The sequence below is a fragment of the Martes martes genome, assembly GCF_963455335.1.
Source record: "Martes martes genome assembly, chromosome: 8".
Lineage (NCBI taxonomy): Eukaryota > Metazoa > Chordata > Mammalia > Carnivora > Mustelidae > Martes > Martes martes.
In genome coordinates this window covers 51,766,125-51,794,018 of record NC_137895.1, presented here as the reverse complement: position 1 = coordinate 51,794,018, position 27,894 = coordinate 51,766,125, and the positions used below count along the sequence as shown (strand labels likewise).

General features: G+C 38.6%; 1 protein-coding gene across 3 annotated transcripts in view; it reads left to right on the top strand.

The window, feature by feature from the left end:
• The first annotated feature begins 3,751 nt into the window (after nt 1-3,751).
• The window catches only part of XPOT (exportin for tRNA), a 45,352-nt gene continuing 21,209 nt past the window's right edge, over nt 3,752-27,894 (top strand). The window contains exons 1-14 of one of the 3 annotated variants that reach the window (XM_080809932.1): nt 3,752-4,151; nt 7,885-8,018; nt 13,809-13,891; nt 16,571-16,627; nt 17,320-17,389; nt 18,350-18,568; nt 21,442-21,626; nt 21,726-21,894; nt 23,292-23,528; nt 25,081-25,119; nt 25,251-25,313; nt 26,285-26,409; nt 27,102-27,246; nt 27,398-27,517. In XM_080809932.1, the coding sequence (XP_080666058.1) occupies nt 7,959-8,018; nt 13,809-13,891; nt 16,571-16,627; nt 17,320-17,389; nt 18,350-18,568; nt 21,442-21,626; nt 21,726-21,894; nt 23,292-23,528; nt 25,081-25,119; nt 25,251-25,313; nt 26,285-26,409; nt 27,102-27,246; nt 27,398-27,517 (1,572 nt within the window). In that variant the 5' untranslated portion in view covers nt 3,752-4,151; nt 7,885-7,958. Of the gene's footprint in view, nt 4,152-6,766; nt 8,019-13,808; nt 13,892-16,570; nt 16,628-17,319; nt 17,390-18,349; nt 18,569-21,441; nt 21,627-21,725; nt 21,895-23,291; nt 23,529-25,080; nt 25,120-25,250; nt 25,314-26,284; nt 26,410-27,101; nt 27,247-27,397; nt 27,518-27,894 lie in introns of those variants that run through there. The other 2 variants (XM_080809933.1, XM_080809934.1) reach the window with 2 other exon arrangements.

The following is a 27,894-nucleotide window of genomic DNA, read 5'->3' as shown; positions in this document are numbered from 1 at the left end:
TTAAAAGTACTATAGACATATATTCATAATTTGTATTTCCTTATCTTTTGGTAAGCTTTGTGTGGATAATTGACATACATATATCCAAGATGGGCGATTACTCTATCTTCTAAGTCCATCTAAACTCAAGAACCATTTAGTACAATTCCTGTGCAATTAAGCCTTAATAGGTGTTTCTTGATGAAACTATCAAAAGTAATGGAACATTACTTACCCATAACTAATTCCCAAGACACTTTTGTTAACCAGAAGAATGTTCACCAGAACAGAGCAGCCTTAGGTTGAGGTATGGTCGATTCAACTAGTTTAAAAGGGCAGTAGTTATGAGCACAGGAGCGTAGAGCCAGATGACCCGGGTTCAAATTTCAGCTCTCACATTCAGGAGCTAAATGATCTTAGACAAGTTACTTTAATTTCTTAGTCCCTTAATTTTCCCATCTGTGAAATGGGGTAATAGTACTAACTCCATAGGGTTATTATGAGGATTAACAATGTTTCTGAAGTACTTTATGACAGGTACCTGAAACAGAGTAAATATTATTTAAAGATTTCAAAGATAAATTGAACAAGTGTGTGATTTCCTGGCATATATATGGGCATTTGGTTCCCCATATACAAAGTAATATCAAATTCTTCTCTTTTGGATGCTAGCCTAACTTTTTAAACTTTAGATTAAGGCTCAAGACAAAAATCAAATCTACATATATACACACAGACAAAAAATGGTGGGTTTTTTTAAGTTATGTTTTTGGTGTGTAAGTGATCAGTGAACCATAGGTCATAAGAACCCTGTAAGGATTTCAAACTAGAAATGTTCTTCAATCCAAGGATCCCTAGTATTCCCATCTCCCAATTTAAAACTAAAGACAGACAATATGCATAGTAAGAAACTTGAAATCTGTAGTAGGTAAATAGAATCTGAATATTTAAAAGTGTCTGATTTAGGAATCTCTCAGTGTTTCTATTCAGTATCAACGGATACCGACTATTTAAGTAACTATTAACAATTAGCAATCAACTGACACGGAGGAGAGATGTCATTGTAATGAAGCCTAAGGGACTATACCATGTTTTGGATAAAAAATAAAAAACTTTTTCCTATGCTTAATAATGCTTCAATGCTCTATTCTGCCTGAGGCTTCCTGCCTCACACCCACTTCCTCTAAGAAAAATCAATGATTGGGCTAGGACAAGTGAAGACAGCTTACCTGACCTATTTTCCAATTTCCTTCTCTGCCAGAAAACCCATCTTGAATGAGTGAGCTTTTGGTGACAATGGCACTGGACTTAACAAGCATCAAGATGAAGCATATGAGGAAGAGAAGTTGACACAGAACTCAGTGGTTAACAGCTCACGGTTGCATTATTTTTTTATTCAATTTAATGCATTTCACAAATATTTACTGAAAAATCACTATCCATAAACAGAATCAAAATAAGATTTTTCAGTCTTCAAGAATTGAGTCACAGGAAAGACAAACACAAAAATTTAATACAAAACAAAACATATTAAGATATATTCATGACATAAAAGAGGATTTAAAAAAAGCAACATCAAAGAAATGATTAAACAGACCTGGTTGAAGAAATCTGGAAATGCTTCCCAAGGGACATAGCATTTATAAATGCTCAAAGACTGAATGAAACTATTTCTTTTTTCCTTTTATTAGAGTCAGTTTTTTTTTTAATGTTTTTCTGATTATGAAAATACTACATGGTCACTGTGGAGGATTTTTTTTTTTTGGCCTATTTATTTACTTACTCTTTAAAAAATTTAAATTCAATTAATTAACATACAAGGTATTATTAGTTTCAGAGGTACAGCTCAGTGATTCACCAGTCTTATATAATACCCTGTGCTCATAACATCACATCATGGAGGATTTTTTTTAAATCCAAAAATGTACAAGGAAGAAAAAAAATCATCTGCAATCTCACCACCTTGAGATAACAACCTTTCAGTACATATGAAGTGGGTTTGAATCTCAGCTCTGCTACTTTCAGTTTCCTTATCTATAAAATACGGATAATGATAGTACCTCATAGTACCTCATAGATGATGATAGTACCTCATAGAATTGTTGTGAGGATTAATTTAGGAACACTTAAAGCTGTTTGTGGCACATAATAAATGCTCCAAAACATTGGCAATTAATATGTAAAAACGCTATATGCAAGAATACATGCTTTAAATTAAAATGTCTTATTTATAAACTTTTTTTAAAAGACTTTATTTGATATGGAGAGAGATAATGAGAGAGCACAAACAGGGGGAGCAGGCAGACAGAGGGAGGGCAACGAAGCAGGCTCCCCGCTGAGCAGGGATTCCTATTCCATTCCAGGACTCTGGGACCAGGATCTGAGAGGAAGGCAGATGCTTAACCAACTGAGCCACGCAGGCATCCCTATGAACACTTTAATAGCTGGCATTTTAGTCTGAGATGAGAAAGCCAGACTGTAAAGTGGTCAAATTTAATAACCCTTTCTGGTCCTTTTTGGTTGGATTCCACCAAGTGCTTCTTTATTTCAAAATAATGTAAGTTTTCAAAACTGAAAGATTTTTATAATCCTAGGTATTTGAACTACCATAAAGGGCCAATGTCATTAGAGAAACTATAGATAAGCTGTAGATAATAGGTAAATGGGACATACATAGTCTGAATATATTAAAGATTTTGGAGCCACTCAGACTAGGATTAATATTGGGTTTTCACAGTCCATAGTTGACGGACACAGGTAATGTAAGAATCAATCTATGCAATTATCTACTTACTGAGTTTTAACTACAGGCTGGCACTGTCCTATGTGCTAGACTCTGGAGATACACTGAAATAGGACAGAAATCCTTGCCTGACATTTTAAAACTACAAACGTGATGCAAAAGTGATGGAAAATATTGTATATATGAAATACATGTTGTAGTGTCTTGCACACGGTGGGTCACTAAACAAATGTAGCTGCTTAATTGTTACATTAATTGTATTCTACTTCTTTTCCGAATTTCCCTTCCCAAGTTTTGTTTGTTCCTCACTGTAGTCTGGGGGACTGCAACCTAGTCTGCATCCAGTAGTAAATAATCAACAATGAAAACTAAGTATTGAGCACTTATTGTGTGCAAACATATATCATTCCCAGTCGTCACAAGAACCCTTTAAGGTCAGTACTACTGTTGTCCCCATTTTACAAATGAGTAAACGGAGGTACAGATAAGATTATGTAAAGTGCCTGAAACTCAGATCAAGTGTGGGAGGGGAAAGGGGTTGGGTTAGGGTGGGGATTCAAATGCGGACACCTTGAGCCAATACTGCCTCTGAATAAACGAAGCAGCAGTACCAGAAAAGTAACCTACGAGTAGAACTCCCTAAGAATGCTCTCCTTTTTGTGAACGGTAACATATTAGTACGTTTAAAGTGAAGCTTAGGAATTTTCAGCTCTCCTGAGAGGATCCTCACGCTCCCGGCCCCTAAACACGTGGGACCATAGAAGAGCAATTAAACGTCTAAATCACACGTGGTTTGGACTACGTCATCTGGATCTCAAGAGCTCTGTGCTCTAACCTACCAACTAGCTAATGAATCCCTTATGGAACATTCTAAGCACACCTGACCGGCGGCGAGGACCCACGCGAGATTCACCGGGGTGGGAGGGACTCGTGCCGGACGCCCCATCCCGGCATGCACCACAGGCCTCGGCGAGCGCCCGGAAGCGCCGCCTGGCTATTGCATGCCGGGAGTTGTAGGCTCCCGGTCGGGGCCCGCGGGCTGTCGTCCGCACTCTCCATGAGGCTGCTAGCGCTGGCCCGCGCGGCGCCGACGCGGGGAGCGCGCTTCGCGCTGACTCAGCGGCGACGGAGGCGGCGGCGGCGGCGTTAGCCGGCCCCTCGCGCTCTTTCCCTTCCTGGGGCGCCGACCCCGCCCGCCTGCTTGCTAGCTTGCCGGCCGGGCGCCACGCAAGAGAAGGCGCCAGGGGACGCGGAGCGGCGCGCGGCCCCAGCCAGCTGGGTCTCCGGCGTTAGTGCTGCGGCCGTGGCGGAGGACGACGGCGACAAGGACGAGGGCCGCTCTCCCCGCTCCCTGAGTGCGGCGCCGCTCCGCTCCGCTGACCAGCCCTCGGGAGTGCAGGCGGGGAGGCGGGATGGAGTGATAGGGAAGGTGACTCGGAGCTCGGGGGCGGCGGGACTCGGACCCGGCTTGGTCCGCGCGAGGCTGCGGGGAAGTTGGCCGGGCGGACTGGCCCGGGGAGCCCCCAGCCGGGGAGGGGTGCGGGCCGGGGGCCTCCATGGCGCACCCCGAGGCTGGGCGGACTGGGTGGGGGTGGGTACGAGCTGCGGCCGTCGCAGCGGAGCGCGTCCCGAGTGCGTGGCCGCCCGTTGCCGGGTGTTTCATCACCCGAATTGCCACGAGGCTTCCTTTAGGGGAGGGACGGAGAGGGGGTGAGGAGGGGGCAAGGGCGGCCGAGGAGGGTCGGCATCGTCTCTGGCCGCTAATGTAGTGAAAGTGGCCAGCGTCATTTGTAATAGCAGCGTGTCCCTCCAGTTTCAACTGCAGAGACCTCAAACTTGCTTTGCCTACCCGCAGCCCCGCCACCCCCCGCCCCAGGACAAAAAGGAGAAAAGTGTTATTCCTGTGTAGTAATTTGCCAGCACAGACACGCCATTTCTTCTCTTCCCTTCCTCACAGTTCTGTAGGGTAGGCAAGCGTGATGTTTCCCTGTAACCAGAAGAAACAGAGTACTTTTTGAAAGTGCTAATTAGCTGTTACTGGGGGAAGTTACGTTTTATTAAAGCGACTTGTCAGCGTGGTGTTAAAAGACTGGAAAGATTCAGTCCTGGTCTTTGAACAATCTCTAGTAGGTGTGGAGGAGTTTCCCCAGATTGTTTGATTTTTTAATTTAATGGCTATCAAAGAAAAGTTAGGGCTTGATATTTTAAGTATGTTGCTTACCTTCTCCCAAAACATTTACTAGATGCATAATTGAAGTGTTTATCGCATTGTAACAAATGTTTAAGCCTGCATGTCTGTGCCACGTTATGTGAACATTATGTGTTCATGCACAACCTTTAACTGAGGGAACTGTTACCTTTTCTGCACAGGTTGTAACTTTTCAGTTGTCACACATGTGGGTAATTCAGTTTTATGGTTATGTTGCACTGCATATTGATTATTATGCAAATTCCTGCTCTGTGGGGGATTCTTTCTGTACTGACAACTGTAACAAGTTTATGTTTCCTTAGGTTATTTATTGGCCAAGTTTTTTAAGACCTGTTTCTCTTCAGTGCTGTTTCTCTTGATAGAATTAAAGTGACTCGACCAAGCTTAAGGAATTTTCCCTAAATTAAAGGATTCTTTTATAAGACTTTTTTTTTTTTTAAGATTTATTTATTTGAGAGAGCACAAGTGGGGGGGAGGAGGAGCAGGAGAGGGAGAAGCAGGCTCCCTGCTGAGAAGGGAGCAGGAAGAGAGAGATCTCAGGACCTTGGGATCATGGCATGAGCCTAAGGCAGCCTGTTAAACGAGAGGCCACCCAGGAGCCCCAGGGGACTTTTTTTTTTTTTTTTAAGATTTTATTTATTGGGGCACCTGGGTGGCTCAGTGGGTTAAAGCCTCTGCCTTCGGCTCAGGTCATGATCTCAGGGTCCTGGGATCGAGCCCTACATTGGGCTCTCTGCTCATCGGGAAGCCTGCTTCCTCCTCTCTCTGCCTGCCTCTCTGCCTACTTATGATCTCTGTCAAATAAAAAAAATCTTTAAAAAAAAAAAGATTTTATTTATTTATTTGACAGAGAGCTGCACAGGCAGGGGGAGCAGAAAGCAGAGGGAGAGGGAGAAGCAGACTCCTTGCTGAGCAGGGAGCCCTTCTTGGCTTGATCCCAGCACCCTGGGATCATGACCTGAGCCAAAGGCAGATGCTTAACCAACTGAGCCACCCAGCTGCTCCGACATAGGACTTTTTAACCTGGGATTCACATAAATTCAAATTTTCTTTTTTGTGTATGCATTTTTTCCAGGGAATCATCAAATTTTCTAGTCATTTATGGCAAGGATGGGGAGGAAAACCATTGCCTTTTTTTGCATTTTCCCATCTATTCAAATGCCCGTTTATTAGTATGAAATGATAAATCCGGACTGCTCCAAGTAGTTCCCATTCCCCATGTGACTAGCTCTGAATTATAAATAATCTGTTGAGGGCCCACTATATGCCAGACATCCTTTACATACCTTATCTCACTGAGGTCTTTACAACTTTTGAGATAGATGGTCTTTCCCACTTCATCTCTATGATGACCCCTCTCTAGGCCTCTCTCTTTCACAATTTCTAGTTGTCCACGTGGCCCCAGTTTGAAAATGACTAGATTGGAGTACAAACCCAGGTATTTCCAAACCCAAAGCCTATGTTGTACTATGTCCTAGAGATATAATGAGGAGTATTTAAGACAGCCCTTTCCCTTTAAGATTATAGAGAGAAAACTGGTAAGTAGGCAGTGGTGACAACATAGCACTTAAGAGAGGCATTTAATCCAGTTTGGAAGAATTGGACAATAGGGGTCAAAGAAGTGTTCTTGAAAGAGGACTTCTAAACTGAATTTTGAAGGACAGGCAGGGGTTAACCAAGTAACAAGAAAAGCAGTGAGTGCAAAGATAAAAGGCAGAATACCACTGTCCTTGCAGGGTTGGGGTGCAGAATAGTGAGGAGTCATTCAGAAGAGTTTGCATCTTAACCCTGAGGGCAGTGGATCCTGCCTTGCTGTAGTCTGAACATATGATAGTAATCACAAGAGAAAGCTGAGCTTTTCCCTCAAAGGGCTCTCAGCGCATACCCTGACTTAACTTGTTTCAGGCACGCCCAGGGGAAGACAGAAAAGCATATTGTAGTTGGAGTCCTCTTAACCTGGATCAGATACTGGCCTCACCGTTTCCAGTATGCTGTGCACCCTCACCCCCTGCCTTCAGTCTCTTGGCTTCTTTAGGCTCTGATCTTCTCTTCGGTTTATGATCATTAAAACACACACACACACACACACACACACACACACACACTCACAAAGCCCTACAGCCTTTTGTTGGGAGGAGTAGGCATGTTCTCCCTACCTCATAGGCATTGAGATAATAAATGTGATTTTCACATCATTTAGAATTTGTTCCTTGTTCCCTCAGTTATACGTTCTATCAAAAACTAAGTTGCCTTTTGGGGCTTAATCATGTTCTTATTTGAGAATGATAGACCCTACACTATGAAAAAGTGCATTGCTTTCCAAAGACTAAAAAAAATGGTTTTTGAAATAAATTTCTAAAATTATCCAGAGTGTCTATTGTTTAAAAGTTAAATGACTGGTTTTTCACTCTTCTGCTCCTTCCTCTTTCATTTGACTTATCTTGAAGTACTTGATAGACTCTCAAATAAGGATATTGAACTCCAAGGTTAACTATTTAGTCAACCACTCTAAGTTATTTTTTTTCCTAAAGGTTTGTGATATTGGTAAATGGAAGTAGGCAAATTAGTATAAGAATCTAGATGTGTCGTATTTTAATGTAGTTGCAGAGTTGCATTTTTAAGTACTGGGGATAATTATACCACATAAATCAGATGCTTCTATTTCAAGTAGAAAAGAATTACTTTCTATACTTGATCCTGAAGAATAAGAAAATTTGAGAACATTAATTCCATATGTTAGATTTTTAGAAATTACACATTGTGGAGTATTTAGTAGGCGCATTCTTCTGAGACTTATGTTCCTTTAGTTGTAATTTGGGATAGTTTCAAAAGAAGTTCTTTCAACATTTACACTTCTTTGCGTAATGTCATCCACTTGTTACGATATTCCGGATAAGCGTCAATTTTGTTTATCAAATATTGTTTTCTTTCTCGTTTTTTTGTGTGTGTGCAGATGTTTGTGGATTCTTCTGTGGGATCAGAGGGCACGCCTGTTGTAATCAGAAAACTCCAAGAATAGCAGCAGGGATGGATGAACAGGCTCTTTTAGGGCTAAATCCAAATGCTGATTCAGACTTCAGACAAAGGGTAAGTTAAGTCAGCTGAATCAGTTTTTAAAGGTTGTTACCCCAAATTTGCATTAGAGGGCTTGGATTTAAAAACAAAACACATTTGATGATAAAGGTTTCATTTGAGTAGAAATGAAAAGAGAGAAATTTGAGGTACTTGAATATATTCTGAATACAGAAACGGTAGCATTGTGACTGATGTTCTTTTTAGATGGCTCAACAAAGATAGTAAAATCTGATGTGATTCAGGGCAGCTCTTTATGTCACATCAATCATTATTTCTAATTATTTAAAAGTTGCAGTGCAAAGGATTGCTCAAGGAATTCTCCATAATAGCAGACATGCATATTTTATCTTTATATTGGTCTGGACAAGTTGTTTAACCTTCGTGTTGGTGATATTTAGCGTCCTTGTTATTTACTCCAGGCAGACATGTAAATTAGTGGTTATATATGATATGTCTTAGGTTACATAAAATGATTAGATGACAAGGAATCCATTATGAGGTGCTGGGATATTTGAGCAAAAATAAACAGTTAAACATGATGTAGGCTATACCTGTAATCAGGGCTATAGCTGAATGATAAAAGAAGAATTTAAAGAATAAGCCTATAATTAAGTTTTTTTTAAAGACATGGGTGTTTTGAAGTATAGGGTAAGAGGAAGGAGAAGCATTTTTTCTTTCTGCTTCTCATAGCAAAGGATATTTTTTATAAATGACCTAATGAGGGTAACAGTCTCACTAAATATTATTGCAGTTTTTGTAGTGCTTTTAAGGAGAATTTTTTTTTAAGATTTTATTTATTTTTGAGAGAGAGAGAGAGAAAATGTGAGTGAGTGGGGGTGAGCAGGACGTAGGTGTGGAGGGAGAAGCAGACTCACCACTGGGTAGGGAGCCTGATGCAGGACTCAGTCCCAGGACCCTAGGATCATGACCTGAGCCAAAGGTAGGTGCTTAACCGACTGAGCCACCCAGGTGCCCAAGGAGAATTTTTTGGAAGAACTTCCTTAATTTTATTTTATTTTTTAAGGATTTTATTTACTTATTTGTCAGAGGGAAAGAGAGACTGCAAGTGTGGAGTGGAGCAGAGGGAGAAGCAGGCCCTGCACTGAGCAAGGAGCCTGCTTGCTCCTTGCTCCAGGCATCCCCGGAGAACTTTTTTTAAGTAAAAACAAAACAAAACAAAACAAAAATCTCAAGTAATATCTAACATGGTTCTATGCCTCTGCTGTTAAATAAGTAACCAGCCATCCACATAAAGGGAAATAACAGGGATTGAGATTTAGGTAATCTGGCTAGTAACAAGATACCTAACAAACTAGTTAGGACATCAAAAGACATTTAAAATCCATGTTTTTGCGGAGTACCTGGGTGGCTCAGTTGGTTTAAGCAACTGCCTTCGGCTCAGGTCATGATCCTAGAGTCCTGGGATCGAGTCTCATGTCAGGCTCCCTGCTCAGTGGGGAGTCTGCTTCTCCCTCTGATCTCTCCCCTCTCATGCTCTCTCATTCTCTCTTTCAAATAAATAAATATATATATATATATATTTTAAGATTTTATTTATTTGCCAGAGAGAGAGAGAGAGAGAACACACAAGCAGGCAGAGAGGCAGGCAGAGGCAGCAAGAGAAGCAGGTTCCCCGCCAAGCAAGGAACCTGATGCGGGACTCGATCCCAGGACCCTGGAATCATGACCTGAGCCGAAGGCAGCGGCTCAACCAACCGAGCCACCTAAGCATCCCAATAAATAAAATATTTTAAAAAATAAAATCTCTCTCTCTCTCTCTCTCATTCTCTCACTACCTCTGTCCCTCTCTCTCTCAAATAAATAAAATCTTAAAAAATAAAATAAAAGCCATGTTTTTTGTATGTAGATAAATTTCTTTATTTAAGAGTTTAAGCTGCCTACCTTCAAAGCCTTAGTCACATAGTTGAAGTATCATAGATCTTTATCTTGGTATTGCATGACTATAACTAAAAGCCTTTTACTATTTTGTTTAGTTATTAAATAGCCTTTTTTGTTATTTTTATGATCCTTTTTGGAAATCATTTGTTTTTTTGTTTATTTGTTTTGTTTTATAAGATTTTATTTATTTATTTGACAGAGAGAGACCCAGCGAGAGAGGAAATACAAGCAGGGGGAGTGGGAGAGGGAGAAGCTGGCTTCCCGCCAAGCAGGGAGCTCAGAATGGGGCTCGATCCCAGGATGCTGGGATCATGACCTGAGCCGAAGGCAGAGCCTTAACCCACTGAGCCACCCAGGCACCCCGGAAGTCATTTGTTTTTTATTAAATACCACTATCCGACAGATTTCTTAAATATACAGTAATTTTCTTTTTCAGAAAAGTAAATCCAGTGCATTGTTAGTGGTCTTAATACACAATTATGCTTTTTATCAATAAAAATGAGTTCTGTCAGCTACAGGTTTGGTTTTTTTTTTTCTTTTTTTTTCATCTACAAGTTGATGTTAAGCTTCCAAATTCAGGCTTAATTTGATATCCATTAAGCCAACCTGAGTAACAGATTTAATTAGGACAAAAAAAGAAGGAATCTTAAGGAAAGTGAATTCTGATAGTTTTGTTGTTAGAAATCAAGAGTAGTGGAACATAATTCATTTTGATCATAACTGTCTGCCAACCCCAATTCTCCATTGTCTGGCTGTAGTTCTGTTTTTTTCAGGGACAGTAGCTAAAGTGACTCTTGCCACTTAGAGGCAGGAGAGCATTAGAGAAGAGGTATGGCATAGAAGAAAAGATGATAAAAGCTTTGACTTATTCATAATTGCCACAGAATTTCACTTAATAATGCCAGTAAATGCGGCATCTGGGTAGTACAGTTGGTTGAGCATCTGACTCTTGGTCTCAGGTCATGATCTCAGGGTTGAGGGATCGAGCCCCACATTGGGGCTCTGCTCTCAGCTGAGAGTCTGCTTGAGATTATCTTTCTTCTTTCCCTCTGCTCCTCCCCCCACACTTGCTTGCTCTTCCTCAAATAAATAAATCTAAAAAAAAAAAACAAAAATGCTAGTAATGCATGCACTCAGAATGCAAATACTTTCATTAAAAACTGAAAACTTTCATATTATTTTTACTTTTTTAATAGAATCGCTGTCTTTGGCTTAAAACTTGCTATTATTTAAAGAAAATGGCATGTCAGTGATAATTCTAGCAGCTGAATCCACCCCCTTCTTTTTTTTGGTAAGTGAAGTATTAGGTGGTAATGCAGCATACATGAGTGGCTTCCACCTTGTCCTTAAATGGGACAGTAAATGTTCCTAAAGGAAAACCTAGGTTTTAGGAATATTGTTAGTTGACAACTGAATTAGGTTCTTTGCAGCACCTGGGTTCTTCTTTTCTTAATTTCCAAAGACAGCCATTATTTATACTTAAGATAATAACTGGTGATGTTCATCTACTTACCTTCATTTACATGGATCTTATCAGTGGGAGCAGCCAGTGAGAACACATATGAAAACCCATTACCCCATTTATACAACTCTAACAGAGCTTTTTTGATTTCTTTTAAAATCTCTAACCTGGGGCGCCTGGGTGGCTCAGTCATTAAGCATCTGCCTTCGGCTCAGTTCTTGATCCCAGGGTCCTAGGATCAAGCCCTGCATTGGGCTCCCTGCTTGGCTGGAAGCCTGCTTCTCCCTCTCCCACTCCCCCTGCTTGTGTTCCCTCTGTCTCTGTCGAATAAATAAATAAAATCTTTAAAAAAAAAATAAATCTCTAACCTAAAGGAAAAAAAATTTTACATCTTGACTCTGTGTTTGTAAATATATATTTTTACTATATATAGTATATATATGCACACAACTAAAACAATTTACACAAAATAAGTTATTTTTTTTCCATCCTTGGAATGCATTTAATTTTTTTTAAATAATTATTTTTTTATAAACATATAATGTATTATTAGCCCCAGGGGTACAGGTCTGTGAATCAAAATAAGTTATTTTATTATGTGCAATGCACTATGATACTGTTTTTCATTTTTTTATTGTGGATCAAGACCTATAAAATTGATGTCATCACTAGGGGGGCACAAACCACAGTTTTAAAGATATTTACTAATTAAAATTAGGCTCCTCTAGGGATGCCTCAGTGGCTCAGTCAGTTAATTGTCTAACCCTCATTTTCAGCTCATGACCTGAGCCGAAGGTTGTGAGATCGAGCCCCACATAGGGCTCTGTGCTGGGAGTAGAGCCTGCTTGGGATTCCTTCCTCTGCCCTCTGCCCCTTCCTACCCCTTCTCTCTCCCTCTCTTTAAAAAAAAAAAATGAGGTTCCTCTAATGCTTAATGTTCTTTCTACATGATTTCGAAATTTGATCAGTACATTAGTTGCTTTAAAATTATCTAGCACTGTTTTTGTGATTGTCTTGACTGAGATGCTTTTCATAGCTTGTTAGGATTACTGTTTGTCCATTGTCACATGTGACTTCTGCATCTGTCATTGATTCCAGTTGCAACATGCTAATGGAGAAGAGTAGCAGAAGTAATTCTCATTTTCCCAACAATCTGGTAAAGAGCCCATGGACTTGGTGCTGCACCCATTCTAGAGTATACTTTTTTTTTTTTTTTAAGATTTTATTTAGTTATTTGATAGTGCAGTTGGGGGAACGAGAAGAAGAGAAGCAAGCTGCCCGCCCCCCCCCTCCCCGCCACGGAGCAGGGAGCATAATGCGGGGTCCAATCCCAAGACCTCAGGATCATGACCTGAGGCAAAGGCAGATGCTTAACCAACCAGGTGCCCCTAGAGTATATCTACTCTTTTTTTTTTTTTTTAAAGATTTTATTTATTTATTTGACAGACAGTTCACAAGTAGGCAGAGAAGCAGGCAGAGAGAGAGGAGGAAGCAGGCTCCCTGCCGAGCAGAGAGCCTGACTCGGGACTCGATCCCAGGACCCTGGGATCATGACCCGAGCCGAAGGCAGAGGCTTTAACCCACTGAGCCACCCAGGCGCCCCGAGTATATCTACTCTTATAACAAAGCCCTGAATTCATGAAATGAGATACATTTCCTAAAGCGTTTCAATTATTCATACTTTTCCAAAACTTGTATCATACAGTTGGACTCTAATTTGGGTTTGGGTTTTTTTATTTTGTTTTTGTATGTGTGCTTTTTTTTTTTAAGATTTTTATTATTTTATTTACTTTTATTTTTAATTAATTAATTTTTTAAACTAGGCTCCACACCCAGTGTAGTGCCTAACACAGGACTTGACCTCAGAACCCTGAGAGCAAGACTGGAATTGAAATCAAGAGTTGAATGCTTAACTGACTGAGCCATACAGGCACCCCTGGTTTTTCTTTTTTTAAGAATTTTTTTTCTTTGAAGATTTTATTTATTTGAGAGAGAGAGAGCGAGCACGAGATTGGCGGGGGGGAGGGTCAGACGGAGAAGCAGACTCCCTACTGAGCGGGGAGCCCGATGAGGGACTCTATCCTGGGACTCCAGGATCATGACCTGAGCATAGCACTTGTGTATTTTTTCTCTTAATACTCATAATTACCCATTGAGGTCAGCAGGGCATTTTTATGTTGTCTCCTTTGCTATAAGGAAACAGATTTGAGTATCTAACTGATGGAATTTTTTTTTTAACTTAAAACTTTTTTTCTAGGAATGATCAGTAGTTGCACTTATTCAGAAGCTGCACTTATTCAGAAGCAAGAATTCAGTGTTTTAGCTATTTTTCTTCAGGTTGACTGATTTATTATTGGTTAGCTACTCCTAGAATATTTTAATATCAGTAGGACACTGAGATCAACTATTCCAAATGCATTTATACCTTTGCAATCTTACAGGCCCTGGCCTATTTTGAGCAATTAAAGATTTCCCCAGATGCCTGGCAAGTGTGTGCAGAAGCTCTAGCCCAGAGGACATACAGGTAATTATAAGAAAATTTACATGACTTAGAGGAATTTAAATTTCTGTGAGACCTGTATTTAGAAAATGTTTTCATAAAAACATTTTTATGGCTTGTGTTTTGGAAAACCATTTAGTATAGAAATGAGAAAAATAGTAAACCAGTAATTTGGCCATTCCAGGATTAACTTTCAGCAAAACTAGACTCTGCCTTATGCTGTGTACCTGATAGCAGATCCCAGCTGGAATACAATACAGTAAAAACTTCTTAAGATGGGAAGTGATCATTGGTTTTCTAAAAAGTTGGCAAAGGAGGTAATCATGAATTGTATGTATCTTGCATTTTTATTTTAATTTAAAAGTATAGAAACATTCAGTTGACAATATTTTTATATTGGGCCAAGGTCTTTCCTTTATGTATATTCCATTAGCATTCGCTTCATCTTTCTTGCAGAGATCACACTCAGTGATCCATCCTCTATAATTTCTTTCGGTCTCTAGTGGATTGAGGAACAATTAGTACAGATTCCTAGACTTTTGGTTATTTTCTTCTACCTCTCCTAAGTCTTCTGGTTATCTAGCCCACATCAAATACACACAAGGTTTTTCCCTTTTTCAGATTTTTTTTATTTTAAATTTTATGTGGATTCTAGTTAGTTTACATGCAGTATTGTGTTAGTTCCAGGTGTACAGTGTAGTGATTCACCACTTCCATACAACGCCCTGTGCTCATCACAGCAACTGCCCTCCTTAATCCCCGTCATGTACTTAACTCATACCTGTACCCTCCTTCCCCTCTGGTAACCATCAGTTTAAACTCTGTAGTTATATAAGTCTGTTTCTTGATTTGTCACTCTCTCTCTCCCTCATTTTTTTCCCTTTGTTCATTCTTTTGTTTCTTAAATTCCACATATGAATGAAATCATAGGGTGTCTTTCTCGGACTGACTGGTTTCACTTAGCGTTATATACTCTAGCTCCATCCATGTCATTGCAAGTGTCAAGATTTCACTCTTTTTATGGCTGAATAATATTCCTGTGTTGTGTGTGTGTGTGTACACCACATCTTTATCCATTCATCAATTAATGGACAATTGGGCTACTTTTATATATTGGCTATTATAAATAATGCTGGTATAAACATAGGGGTGCGTGTATCCCTTTGAATTAGTGTTCTAAGGTTTTTCCTTTTTGCAATATGACTTTCTGTGAAGTCTTTCCAAAGCCTTCAACTTAATTTTTACAAAAATAGGCACTTTCACACTCACTTAATTAGTTTATATAATAGTTAATTCAGTTACTTAATTAAAAAAAGACCTACAACTGACATAGTAAGGGTTAAGGAAACACAGCTGACTAATGATAAGCAAACAACTCACTGGTGGGAATAGACGCTCATGGATATTAGTGATACTTCTAGCTGGCTCCTCAGCATGCTGTGGCTATCATACTTGCCACCTTTTATAGTCAGAAGCAAGTGCTCCAGTGAGAGATAATTTTGAGAACATATACTATATGCCTGGGAGTATAGAAGACCTGGCTTTTTTTTTAAGATCTGGCTTTTAATTAAAGGATTCCTATAGTTTATTTTTGAGTGGAGAATAAGAGTCTTGTATACTTGATTTAAGGCTTCAGTGTCATCTGTGTTAAGAATAGAAACCCTAGGGGTGCTTGGGTGGCTCAGTGGGCTAAAGCCTCTGCCTTCAGCTCAGGTCATGATCCCAGAGTCCTGGGATCAAGCCCCGCATCAGGCTCTCTGCTCAACAGGGAGCCTGCTCCCCCCCCCCTCTCTGCCTGCCTCTGTGCCTACTTATGATCTCCATCTGTCAAATAAATAAATAAAATCTTAAAAAAAAAAAAATAGAAACCCTAAGTTCTTACTTACAAGAGGCGCTGATTAAACCTAACTTAAAACTTTTAAAGATTAAGTTTCATCTTCTTGTTTGTGAAATTACTTTATTTAATTCATTCATGTAGTCTAAGTTAAGATATTGTCTATTCGTATATTGACCAGTTAGCTTTATTTATGAAAATTGTCTTCCGTGACTAAGCCTGGCCCAAACCAACTGTCTTGGATGAACAGATTGTTGTTCACTAAAGAGATTTTTGTCAGAGATTGTAGCTGGCTCACTGTGACTAACTCTGTATCAGCCCTGTAGAGACCTTGAGAGTAGATAATTGGTAGATTTCTGCTCTTTCTATAAGGGCAGTATATTTGTAACTTGGTTTTCTGTATAACTTTTGAGGCTGAACTACCAGTCTGTGTGACCCTGCTTGTTTTAGATTTGGCTTCAGTGGAACTGTGTAGGATTGAATTTTAGGTATGACGAGTTACCATCTCTGATTTGACTCAATCCCTGGCTGTGTGACCATTTGTCATTTTACACCTAGCCTTTCTACTGTAAGGTGTAAGAGCGGTTCCAGTAATCTTAACATCTAGAATTTAGGGAAATTCCTTCTGTTTGCAGTATACTTAAGGTGCATCTTAATTTTTTTTTCATTGCTTTGCTTGTGAGATTTAATAGAACTATTGAGCATGGAATAATTAAGTTCTAAACAGTGTAATAAATGAGATTGCTAAGTAGAAAGTAAGCCAGATGTCTTGTTTGAGAAACTTTTCAACTGTGTTTCACTAGTACTTTACTTTTGTTTTTTCTTTAAATTATATTCTGCTTATCTGATTTTCCTTTTTTCTTTTTCAGTGATGATCACATAAAGTTTTTCTGCTTTCAAGTACTAGAACATCAAGTTAAATACAAGTAAGGCTTTTCTCACTGTTTTGACTCTGCAATATATGGGGAGAGGTCACTTTCTAAATTAGTTTTTCTCTCTTTGGGAAAATCATAATACAGGCTGTAAATGAGGGTGTATGAGACACATCCAGTTTATGGATGTGTTTTTGATTTATCCAAGTGTTTTAAAAATACTGAGTTAATTGATTACGTATAAAAAAATCCAGACATTTCACAGAAAAAATTCATTTCGAGCTTCTCTGGAAAAATCAGAAGATCTAGCAACGCCAGACCTCTTTCTGTAAGCCAGCTCTGTTAGAGGTTAGTGGCCGCATGGCCACTTGTATTTAGAACCCTGCTTTAAATAAGCAAAAACAGTGAATCACTGCTTAGAGGACCCTTCATTTGCCTATTGATTTATTCTGTAAGCCACAGACCTCAAAATGTAGATGTATTTCCATTTGAGAAATTCCACAGCTGTCATTTTATTTTAACATGGACTGGACCACAAATCAAACTAAGATCAATGACGCTACCTGTCGGGCCCACCCCTATTTTTTCTTTTAAGCCATGATGAGAAGCGTTATCAGTTTCTTTTAGGAAATTTTAAGTAATTGAGTGTTACACAAATTTTCCCTTTCAGATATATGAGGCTGTTACTTTTTAAAACACAGACATCAAATATAGCCGTCATTATCTTTCTTCTCTATTTTGAACAGATACTCAGAACTAACTACTGTTCAACAACAACTAATTAGGGAGACGCTCATATCTTGGCTTCAAGCTCAGGTAAAATAGTAATTTCATTCAGTACGTTAAGTTACCAGATATTTAAATTTTTAGTGTTGCGAGAGTTTAGAACTTTGCCTCAGAAATGTTCATCGTTTATCCTCCCTTTGACCCCATAGCTTTTTTAGAAAGTGCTGATTTCAAAGATCTTGGGTATATGAAACTTAGCAGTAATTTAAAATTATATCAGTCACTGAAACTTTTATGCTTTACATGACACGTTGTTGAAACCTTGGTTTTAAGGTAGGTTTTTGTTGTTTTATTTTGTTTTGTTTTTAACTACTTGACAAAAACAGATTTTTTTGCTCACTCCTAAAGGTGAGCCCTCCTAGACAGCTTCTTCACAAAGGGCCCTTTACAAGAGAGCCATTAGAGTTCTTTATTCACATTACGTTCTTTTTTGTTAATTTTAATCTTAACATATGAAGCAGTTAGGTAGCTAGAATTTCTATTTTTCTTAAAGAGCAAACAGAAGAAAAACAATTTAACTAGTAGAACCAAAAACTAGTAAAATTCTGCACATGAAACTTTCTTTAAAAGTATGAGAATAGGGGCGCCTGAGTGGCTCAGTGGGTTAAAGCCTCTGCCTTCAGCTCAGGTCATGATCCCAGTGTCCTGGGATCGAGCCCCACATTGGGCTCTCTGCTCCGCAGGGAGCCTGCTTCCTTCTCTCTCTCTGCCTTCCTCTCTGCCTATTTGTGATCTCTGTCTGTCAAATAAATAAATAAAATCTTTAAAAAAAAAAAAGTATGAGAATAAGAAGTAAACATAGCACCTTTGTTTATTTTCCATCTGGGTAATCACTTAAATTACTTTGGTAATTTTCCAGCATATTTGTTGCATAGCTAATCTAGACCATATTGAGGCTTGGTGAGTTTTTGCCTGTTGATGATAAATAGGAAAACTTTTTTGAGACTTTACAGCTTACATTTAATTTCATGGACTATTTCTCTTTGTCAGATGCTGAATCCCCAACCAGAGAAGACCTTTATACGAAATAAAGCGGCCCAAGTCTTCGCCTTACTTTTTGTTACAGAATATCTCACTAGATGGCCCAAATTTTTTTTTGACATTCTCTCAGTAGTGGACCTAAATCCAAGGGGAGTAGATCTGTACCTCCGAATCCTCATGGCTATTGATTCAGAGTTGGTGGATCGTGATGTGGTGCATACATCAGAGGCAAGTAACTTCCCATTAATTGTTAGTTCTTAATGTGGATTTTGTAGGAGATGATGGGCACATAATAAAAAGAGCAGGAAGTCTTTCTTTGGAAACAAATTTTCTGTTCTTTCTGCCTTTTTTTTTTTTAAGCATATTTATTTTTTTAGTAATCTTCTACCCAACGTGAGGCTCAAACTCATAACTCTGAGACCAGAAGTCTCATGCACTTCCAATTAAGCCACCCTCAAATTTTCTTAATAATTCTAAATTCAGAGGTACCTGGGTGGCTCAGTCGGTCATCTGCCTTTGGCTCAGGTCATGATTCTGGGGTCTGGGATTGAGCCCTGTATCAAGCATTCTGCTCAGGGGGGAGTCTGCTTCTCCCTCTCCCTCTGCCTTTGGCTCTGCCTGCTTGTTTTCTCTCTCTGTCAAATAAATGAAATCTTAAAGAAAATTCTGAATTTTCTCTAGTTTTGGGGGTTTTGTTTGTTTGTTTTTAAGTGAGGCTTGAACTCATGACCCTGAGATCAAGAGTCACATGTTCTAACAACTGAGCCAGCCAGGTACCTCTAAATTCACCCAGCATTTTGAATTTTGTTTTACAAAGGAGCTTGAACTGGGCTTCCCCCCCCCCAAGTGTATGTTGAAATTAGAGTATTACTTTAGATTTTCTTAACTATGCAAGCACCTTCTCCAGTAAAATACACAAATCGGTTCTGTTTTATGAATTTCTAGAGAAATATAGTCTGTATTTACTACTGCTATATAGTTAGTGAGGAGGAATCATTGCTAATGAATCTGCTAGTTTCTTGTGTATTCTCAGTAATAAAGCCCATCACCGTAGTCTTTCTCTATTTCTTATCCCATAAAACTTTTTCTTTAATGTTAACACAGTAGAAGTTGCTTGATTCAAAAAAGAAAAAAGAAAAGATAAAGAAAAAAAGGAGGGGCGCCTGGGTGGCTCAGTGGGTTAAAGCCTCTGCCTTCAGCTCAGGTCATGATCCCAGGGTCCTGGGATCGAGCCCCGCATCGGGCTCTCTGCTCAGCGGGGAGCCTGCTTCCCTTCCTCCCTCTCTGCTTGCCTCTCTGCCTACTTGTGATCTCTGTCTGTCAAATAAATAAATAAAAAATCTTTAAAAAAAAAAAAAAAAAAGAAAGAAAAAAAGGAAATTGTTTGATTCAAATGTGTTTAATAATTTAAGGTCATTATATGTCATATAACTTTTTTTTTTTTTTTAAGATTTTATTTGACAGAGATGACAAGTGGCAGAGAGGCAGGCAGAGAGAGAGGAGGAAGCAGGCTCCTTGCTGAGCAGAGAGCCCAATGCGGGGCTCAATCCCAGGACCCTGGGATCATGACCTGAGCCGAAGGCAGAGGCTTTAACCCACTGAGCCACCCAGGCACCCCTATGTCATATAACTTTAAAGGTTGTTATCATACATTTAAATTATTGCCATTCCTGGGGCGCCTGGGTGGGTCAGCATCAAACTCTTGATTTCGGCTCAGGTCATGATCTCAGGGTCATGAGATCAAGCCCTGGGTTGGACTTCACTCTGGATGTGGAGCCTGCTTAAGAGTCTCAGGGTGCTTAGGTGGCTCAGTTAGGCATCTGCCGTTAGCTCAGGTCATGATCCCAGAGTCCTGGGATCAAGCCCTGTCTCAGGCTCCCTGTTCAGGGCGAAATCTGTTTCTCCCTCTGCTCCTCCCCTGCTTGCATGTGCTCTCTCTTTTCTCTCTCAAAACCTGCTGTGCACGGTGGCATGCACCTGTAGTCCCAGCTACGCGAAAGGCTGAGACAGGAGGATCGCTTAAGCCCAGGAGTTCTGGGCTGTAGTGCGCTATGCCGATCAGGTGTCCGCACTAAGTTCGGCATCAATATGGTGACATCCCGGGAATGGGGGACCACCAAGTTGCCTAAGGAGGGGTGAACCGGCCCAGGTCGGAAATGGAACAGATCAAATAAAATCTTTTTATTTAAAAAAAAAAGATTTTCTTTCTCTCCCTCTCCCCTTTCCCTCTAGCCCTCACCCATCTCTCTCTATCCTTCTCTCAAAAAAAAAAAAAATAGGGACGCCTGGGTGGCTCAGTGGGTTAAGCAGCTGCCTTCGGCTCAGGTCATGATCCCAGCGTCCTGGGATCGAGTCCCACATCGGGCTCCTTGCCTGACGGGGAGCCTGCTTCTCCCTCTGCCTCTGCCTGTGCTTGCTCTCTCTCTCTCTCCCTCTCTCTCTCTGACAAATAAATAAATAAAATCTTTAAAAAAAAAAAAAAAAATACTGCCATTCTTGGGTCATGATCCTGGGGTCCTGGAATCGAGCCCCACATCAGGCTCTCTGCTCAGTGGGAAGCCTGCTTCTTCCTCTCCCTCTGGCTGCTGCTCTGCCTACTTCTACTCTCTCTCACTTTGTCAAATAAATAAAAATATTTTAAAATAAAAATAAAAAAATACTGCCATTCTTGCAGAATTTATGGAGATACAGAGTCACTGTGTTGTACACTTGAAACTAATGTACCATCTTGTGTCAACTAGACTAAAAAAAATTCTTTTAATTAAAAACAAATTTCCATTCTCTTAAGTAGTTTAAGTATCATGTTTGCATAGTATTGAGAAGTACCTTTTATCATATGCTTTAGATTTCTAAGTAATGCTTATTCGTAGTGTGTTTAATAAGGACTTAAATCTGGCTCTAAGAAATACAACGGAAAAAGGAAATTAAAAGAATCACAGGATATGATTTTAGAGTTGATAAGTAGGAAATAGTGGCAGGGAATGTGTTAACAAGTCTAGAAGTTTAATTGTGAGATACTACTATACACAAGTATTCAGATGTCAAAAATTAGTTTGTGTGATATCTACTTTGCACATAAGGTGTTTTGTTTTGTTTTTTAGGAGGCTCGTAGGAATACTCTAATAAAAGATACCATGAGGGAACAGTGCATTCCAAACTTGGTGGAATCATGGTACCAAATTTTACAAAATTATCAGTATACTAATTCAGAAGTGACATGTCAGTGCCTTGAAGTAGTTGGGGCTTATGTCTCTTGGATAGACTTATCCCTTATAGCCAATGATAGGTAAGTATACCTATACTTTAAAGATAGACCTACAGAATACAGTATGTAAAACTCATGAATTTGAAAACATTGTTAACAATTTTTTCCTCCTATTTCCAGGTTTATAAATATGCTGCTAGGTCATATGTCAATAGAAGTTCTACGGGAAGAAGCATGTGACTGTTTATTTGAAATTGTAAATAAAGGAATGGATCCTGTTGATAAAATGAAACTAGTAGAATCTTTGTGTCAAGTATTACAGTCTGCTGGATTTTTCAGCATTGACCAGGTCAGTAAATTTATGTATGAAGTTTTGAGAATTGTTACAACAAAGTAGGAAGGGTACTAATTTAAACATGCTTTCTTTTTCTTTTCTTTTTTTTTTTTTTTTTTTTTTAGTATTATAAATTCTCGGTAACTATAAGGAAACATTGTATCCAGAAAGCCATAATGTTATCTGTAGCATTGGCCCCCATGGTAGATTATACCAGTTATTAAACTTGAAATCTGGGATGGTACCTGCAATTGTGGATTTCTAACAAACTTCAAGTTGATTCTGATACTACTGGTCTATACTTTACGTAGCAAAGAACTATACTGTATATATGCCAATATATTTTGACCACAACTAGACTTAGTTATAAATATTACATTTTCACTATACTTTTGAATTGTTACTCACTTGAGCTGTTGGAATTTAGCCCCAACAGAATGAAGGCTCTGAGTGTGGTAAGTAATTTAGAAACAGAATTTGAAGATTTCTATTTTACTGTGACAATGATAAAAAAAAAACTAGTAAGAAACCTGTTTTGTTGTTATGTCAGCTTTAGTGTTGTTCTTGCTGACAAAAGAATAGTAACATTTTCTTACATTGTTAATAATTGTCTTATTTAGTCTGTGGTAAAAGACCTAAAATGATGAAGGTAACATCTCTTTCTATATGAGAACATCAGAAGGATAGTTAATGAAAAGAATCTGAAGTTTGAGTTCTGACACACTGGTATGACCTTAGGCAGGTAGTTATAATAGCAGTTTTGTCACTTTGCAGCATAGTTAAGGCTCAAATTGTTATAAATTGTTACACATACTGTAATATGACATAACTTATACAGCATGTCTACTAACTTGAGCAGGGTTTTTTGTTTGTTTGTTTGTTTTTTAAGATTTTATTTATTTATTTGACAGACGGAGATTACAAGTAGGTAGAGAGGCAGGCAGAGAGAGAGGAGGAAACCGGCTCCCCACTGAGCAGAGAGCCCACTGCGGGGCTCGATCCCAGGACACTGGGATCATGACCTGAGCCTAAGGCAGAGGCTTTAACCCACTGAGCCACCCAGGTGCCCCTAACTTGAGCAGTTTAGAAGGAAGGTTTTGAAACCACAGTTCTCTTTTTTTTAAGCTTTTATAAAATTGGCAATATCTATAGGTCTATAACCATTAAAAAGAGTTGCTTGAAAGAGTACAAGTGGTTAATAATAGTACAATTCAAATTCTAAAAATTTTTCAGTCCAGATAGTAGAATGGTTAAATGTCTAATGTTAGCTTAAAATTGAATCTTACAATTGGCACTTGATTCATACTAAAGTTCAGAGTTTTTCTTCTTACTTTTATGTGGGTGTTTTTTTTTATTTGTTTGTTGTTTATGTGGGTGGTTTTAAATTGAGGTCTCTCTTGATTGCTTAATAGGAAGAAGATGTTGACTTTCTAGCCAGATTTTCTAAGCTGGTAAATGGAATGGGACAGTCATTGATAGTTAGTTGGACTAAATTAATTAAGAATGGGGATATCAAGAATGCTCAAGAGGCACTACAAGCTATTGAAACAAAAGTGGCGCTGATGCTTCAGCTACTAATTCATGAGGATGACGACATCTCTTCTAACATTATTGGATTCTGTTATGATTATCTTCATATTTTGAAACAGGTGAGTCCTTGTTTTGCTCTTTTTTGCCCAGTAGATAATATAAGCAAGCCATAGAGAATTAGAAAATACAGGAAAAATGAGAAGAAGAAAATACTTATAATCCTACTAGCTAATGATATTTACTGTTAAATAGTAATGTACTTCTGTCTCTCCCCCGCCCCCCAACTCAACTTAGCCAGAAAATGGGAATAGCCAGGTTCTAAAATTCACTAGACTTTGACAAATTAAAAATTGGTAACTAATTAAAAGCTACAGGTTTAGGTTATTTTTTCATTTGAATATGTTTTTATTATTTTTTTTTCCTTTTCTTTTTCTTTTTTTATTAAGTAGGCTTCACACCTAGCATGGAGCCCAGGGCAGGCCTTAAACTCATGAACCAGAGATCAAGACCTGAGCTGACATCAAGAGTCAGACACCTGGGGCACCTGGGTGGCTCAGTGGGTTAAAGCCTCTGCCTTCGGCTCTGGTCATGATCCCAGGGTCCTGGGATCGAGCCCCACGCTGGGCTCTCTGCTCAGCAGGGAGCCGGTTTCCTCCTCTCTATCTGCCTGCCTCTGCCTACTTGTGATCACTGTCTATCAAATAAATAAATAAATAAAATCTTTAAAAAAAAAAAAGAGTCAGACACTTAACCGACTAAGCCACCCACGCACCCCTGTGTTTGTTTTAAATATAGTAGAAATCTTGTTAAACATTGTTCATTATTTTAATTACATATAGAGCATTTCTTACAAGCAATTTTTTTCAATTAAAAATTTTCTCTTGGAGAATTGCTTCCACTAAGAACTTAAAATGTAGACGGTAATAGTCTCCTTATTATGGCTGATAGCCTTTTAAAAATTAGTAATTTCCCATTATGTCATTAGATGAGAAAACCATTCCTATTTTACTTACATTTGATTAACTAAATCAAGTCAAGCTTAAAATACTAGTTTCCGTATTATTGTTATAAATGAAATACACTTCTGCCTACATACCTTAAGAAATTTTAGGTAATGGGAAAGACATGAAGATATGAAAAAAGTTAAAATGACTCCTGGTAATCTCACTGTGTGTCTCTTAATGGACCTCTAGCTTTTTTTTTTGCCTTGCTTGAAAACAAGGGAAGACCATACTTTACTGTCCTATAAATTTCTTCGGTGAATATATTATAAATATGCTTAAAGTTAAAATTCATCTACATGTCAAGTTATTTAGTAGAAATGGAATTGCTAGATCTTATGTTAGGTGCATTTGAAATATAGAAGGGTATTGCCAAACCTCCCTCCAAAGAAGTGTGCATGTTTTAAAAGATCTTGATTGATTAGAAAAATATTTTGAGGGGTGCTTGGGTGGATCACGTAGTTAAGAGTCTGCTTTGGGCTCAGGTCATGATCCTTGGGTCTTGGGATTGAGCCCTGCTCAGCAGGGAGTCTGCATCTCACTCTTCCATCTCCCACTCCCCACCCTGCTTGTGCTCCCTCTCAAATAAATAAATAAAATCTTAAAAATATTTTGATAAGCGAGGATGACTTTAGGAAACCTTATAAACTTATTGCTTACTTTTTAACAGCTTCCAGTGCTCTCGGATCAGCAAAAAGCTAACGTAGAGGTAATTGACTTCTTTTTGCTTATAAACTGATACCAGAATCTGTATCTGCAGTCTGTCTTGAAATGCAGCTTAATTTCAAAATATATCCGATAAAAGCAAACTGACAAAAGACATTTCATTCTTAATTTTAGGCAATCATGTTGGCCGTTATGAAAAAACTGACTTATGATGAAGAATATAACTTTGAAAATGAGGTAAGGATTTTACATTAGGGAGAAATCATTTTTAAGTCATTATTTACTTAACTCAAGTTAACATTTTAAGTTTTGATTACTTTAGGGTGCTTTAAAGTAAGAAGTATTTTAATAATCACTTGTTTATCATTGACCTCAACCTTAGGTGGAATTAATAGAAGCTTCATAAGCCTTCATAAGACCTTCAAAAAATACCTTCTTGGTATTGTGTCCCTTTTTAAAACACTTTGTAGCATTGAACTTTGTAAAATATTGACAGTATCATTGGTGATCACATTTCACTTTGTAATTATAAGAGTGATGAGTTGAGGCCTGGTCAGTGGACCTCAGATTGTTAAGTGTCTGTGGGAAAGTGCGAATGAGTCACTCAACTCTCTGGACTTGTTCCATTTATAAGTCTCATCCAGGGTTGCCAGTGAGGCGTTTAGCCTCAAGCACAAGGATCATCATCAGGTACTTTCTATCAACTCAAGCATGACTTATACTGTTTTGCAACATGCTAAGTGTTTAATTCCCCACCTGAGGCTTTCAAAAACCTTGGACTATAAAAAGATAATGGTGATGATAACCAAAGCATTACACACTTGCAAAGAACCAGACTTGTTTATATATATATCCTCATTCATAGAGTATTATAAGATACAAGGAGTATGAATAAGGTGGTGAAGTTATCATAAAGCCCAATGTGAACCCATTCTGGCTCTAGATTCTTGTCCTTAACCTCCTGCCTATCTATACTATTCCTGGCTCTAGGCTTTTGAGATCTAGGGCTATGTTCAGAAATGCTTCCTTGTGGGCAGGAGAGGAAAGGCTACTGACCATAGTAAGTTTTCCTGTGTAAGTAAATGTTAATGAAAAAATAAAAGTACATGTTACATTTAGAAATGCAGAAAACTATATGAGAACTAACCACTTATATGAATTGTAGGGTCTTTTAAGTTTTAAAATAAGAATTTTGAAATACATCTTAGGGTGAAGATGAAGCCATGTTTGTAGAGTATAGAAAACAACTGAAATTACTGTTGGACAGGCTTGCTCAAGTTTCACCAGAGTTACTGCTGGCTTCTGTGCGTCGAGTTTTTAGTTCTACACTGCAGTAAGTTTGTTACTGTTTTTCTAACGATTCTACCTCCTTCCTTTTCTCTGTGATATGGTCTACAATAAGTGATTCACATAACTAATCTTTGTTACTTACTAAGATCTTTTTGTATCTCTGAACCAATGCATTTGTCTTCATCTTTTTTTAATTCCAGTATAGTTAACATAGTGTTATATTAGTTTTACGTGTGCATTGTAGTGATTCAGCAATTCTATACGTTGTTTATTGCTCATCATGACAAGTGTACTCTTAATCCCCATCACGTATTTGACTCATCGCTCCACTCACCTTCCCTATGGATACCATCTGTTTGTTCTCTGTCGTAGAGTCTGTTTTTTGGTTTGTCTCTCCTTTTCCTCTTGGTTCATCTGTTTTGTTTCTTAAATTCCACATGTGAGTGAAATCATACGGTATTTGTTGTTCTCTGACTGGCTTATTTCCCTTAGCATGATACACTCTAGCTCCATCCATATCATTGTTATCTCCATTTATCATCCTCCTTGTGGGGAAACACTGCTCTTTGGAATGTAAACAAAAATGGATCACATCAGTTATTTCTACTTTTGTGATGTGAATTTTGTTGCCTGTTAAAATTAATAATTGCTATGACTTCTTAATTAAAGAGGCTTTTGTCAGCGTTATAGAAAATGTTTATACTCCGATCTCTCATATATACTCTCTTATGGTAGGAATTGGCAGACAACACGTTTTATGGAAGTTGAAGTAGCAATAAGATTGCTGTATATGCTGGCAGAAGCTCTTCCAGTGTCTCATGGTGCTCACTTCTCAGGTGATGTTTCAAAAGCTAGTGCTTTGCAGGATATGATGCGAACTGTAAGTATACTACAGATAATTTATTTTGAACATAATTTTCTGTTTTCACTATAAGCTAGTGGGAGTTCTTTAATTTAGCATCTGTTAATACTCTGGGGCATTTTGATGTTACAATGAATAAGGACAGATTTCTTAACTTTTTCTTGCCCAGTTGGTAACATCAGGAGTTAGTTCCTATCAGCATACATCTGTGACATTGGAGTTCTTCGAAACAGTTGTTAGATATGAAAAGTTTTTTACAGTTGAACCTCAACACATTCCATGTGTATTAGTAAGTATACATTTATTCTCCATTTCTGGGTTGGTTTTTTGTTTTTTGTTTTTTGTTTTTTGATTTATTTCAGTTAATGAGCAGATAGGATTCTATCTTTATAACCTTTCCCAGAACCAAAAGCTCTGAGAGACTCTTGAATGTACTGAAACCAGCCTCTCCTCTATTTCTTTAAAATGGACAGTTTCTGGCTTAATAAGTCATCTAAAACAAGTCCTCAAGGGCTTCTTGGTGTCCTCAGAGATTATGTGTTATATATACCTGGTTCTTGTCTTCCAGGAGCTAAGAAGTAAAATTTTTTTTTTTTAAGAAGTAAAATTTGATGTGAACAAAAATATATTGTGACAATACCAATAAAAATTTTAAGTAAAATTGTC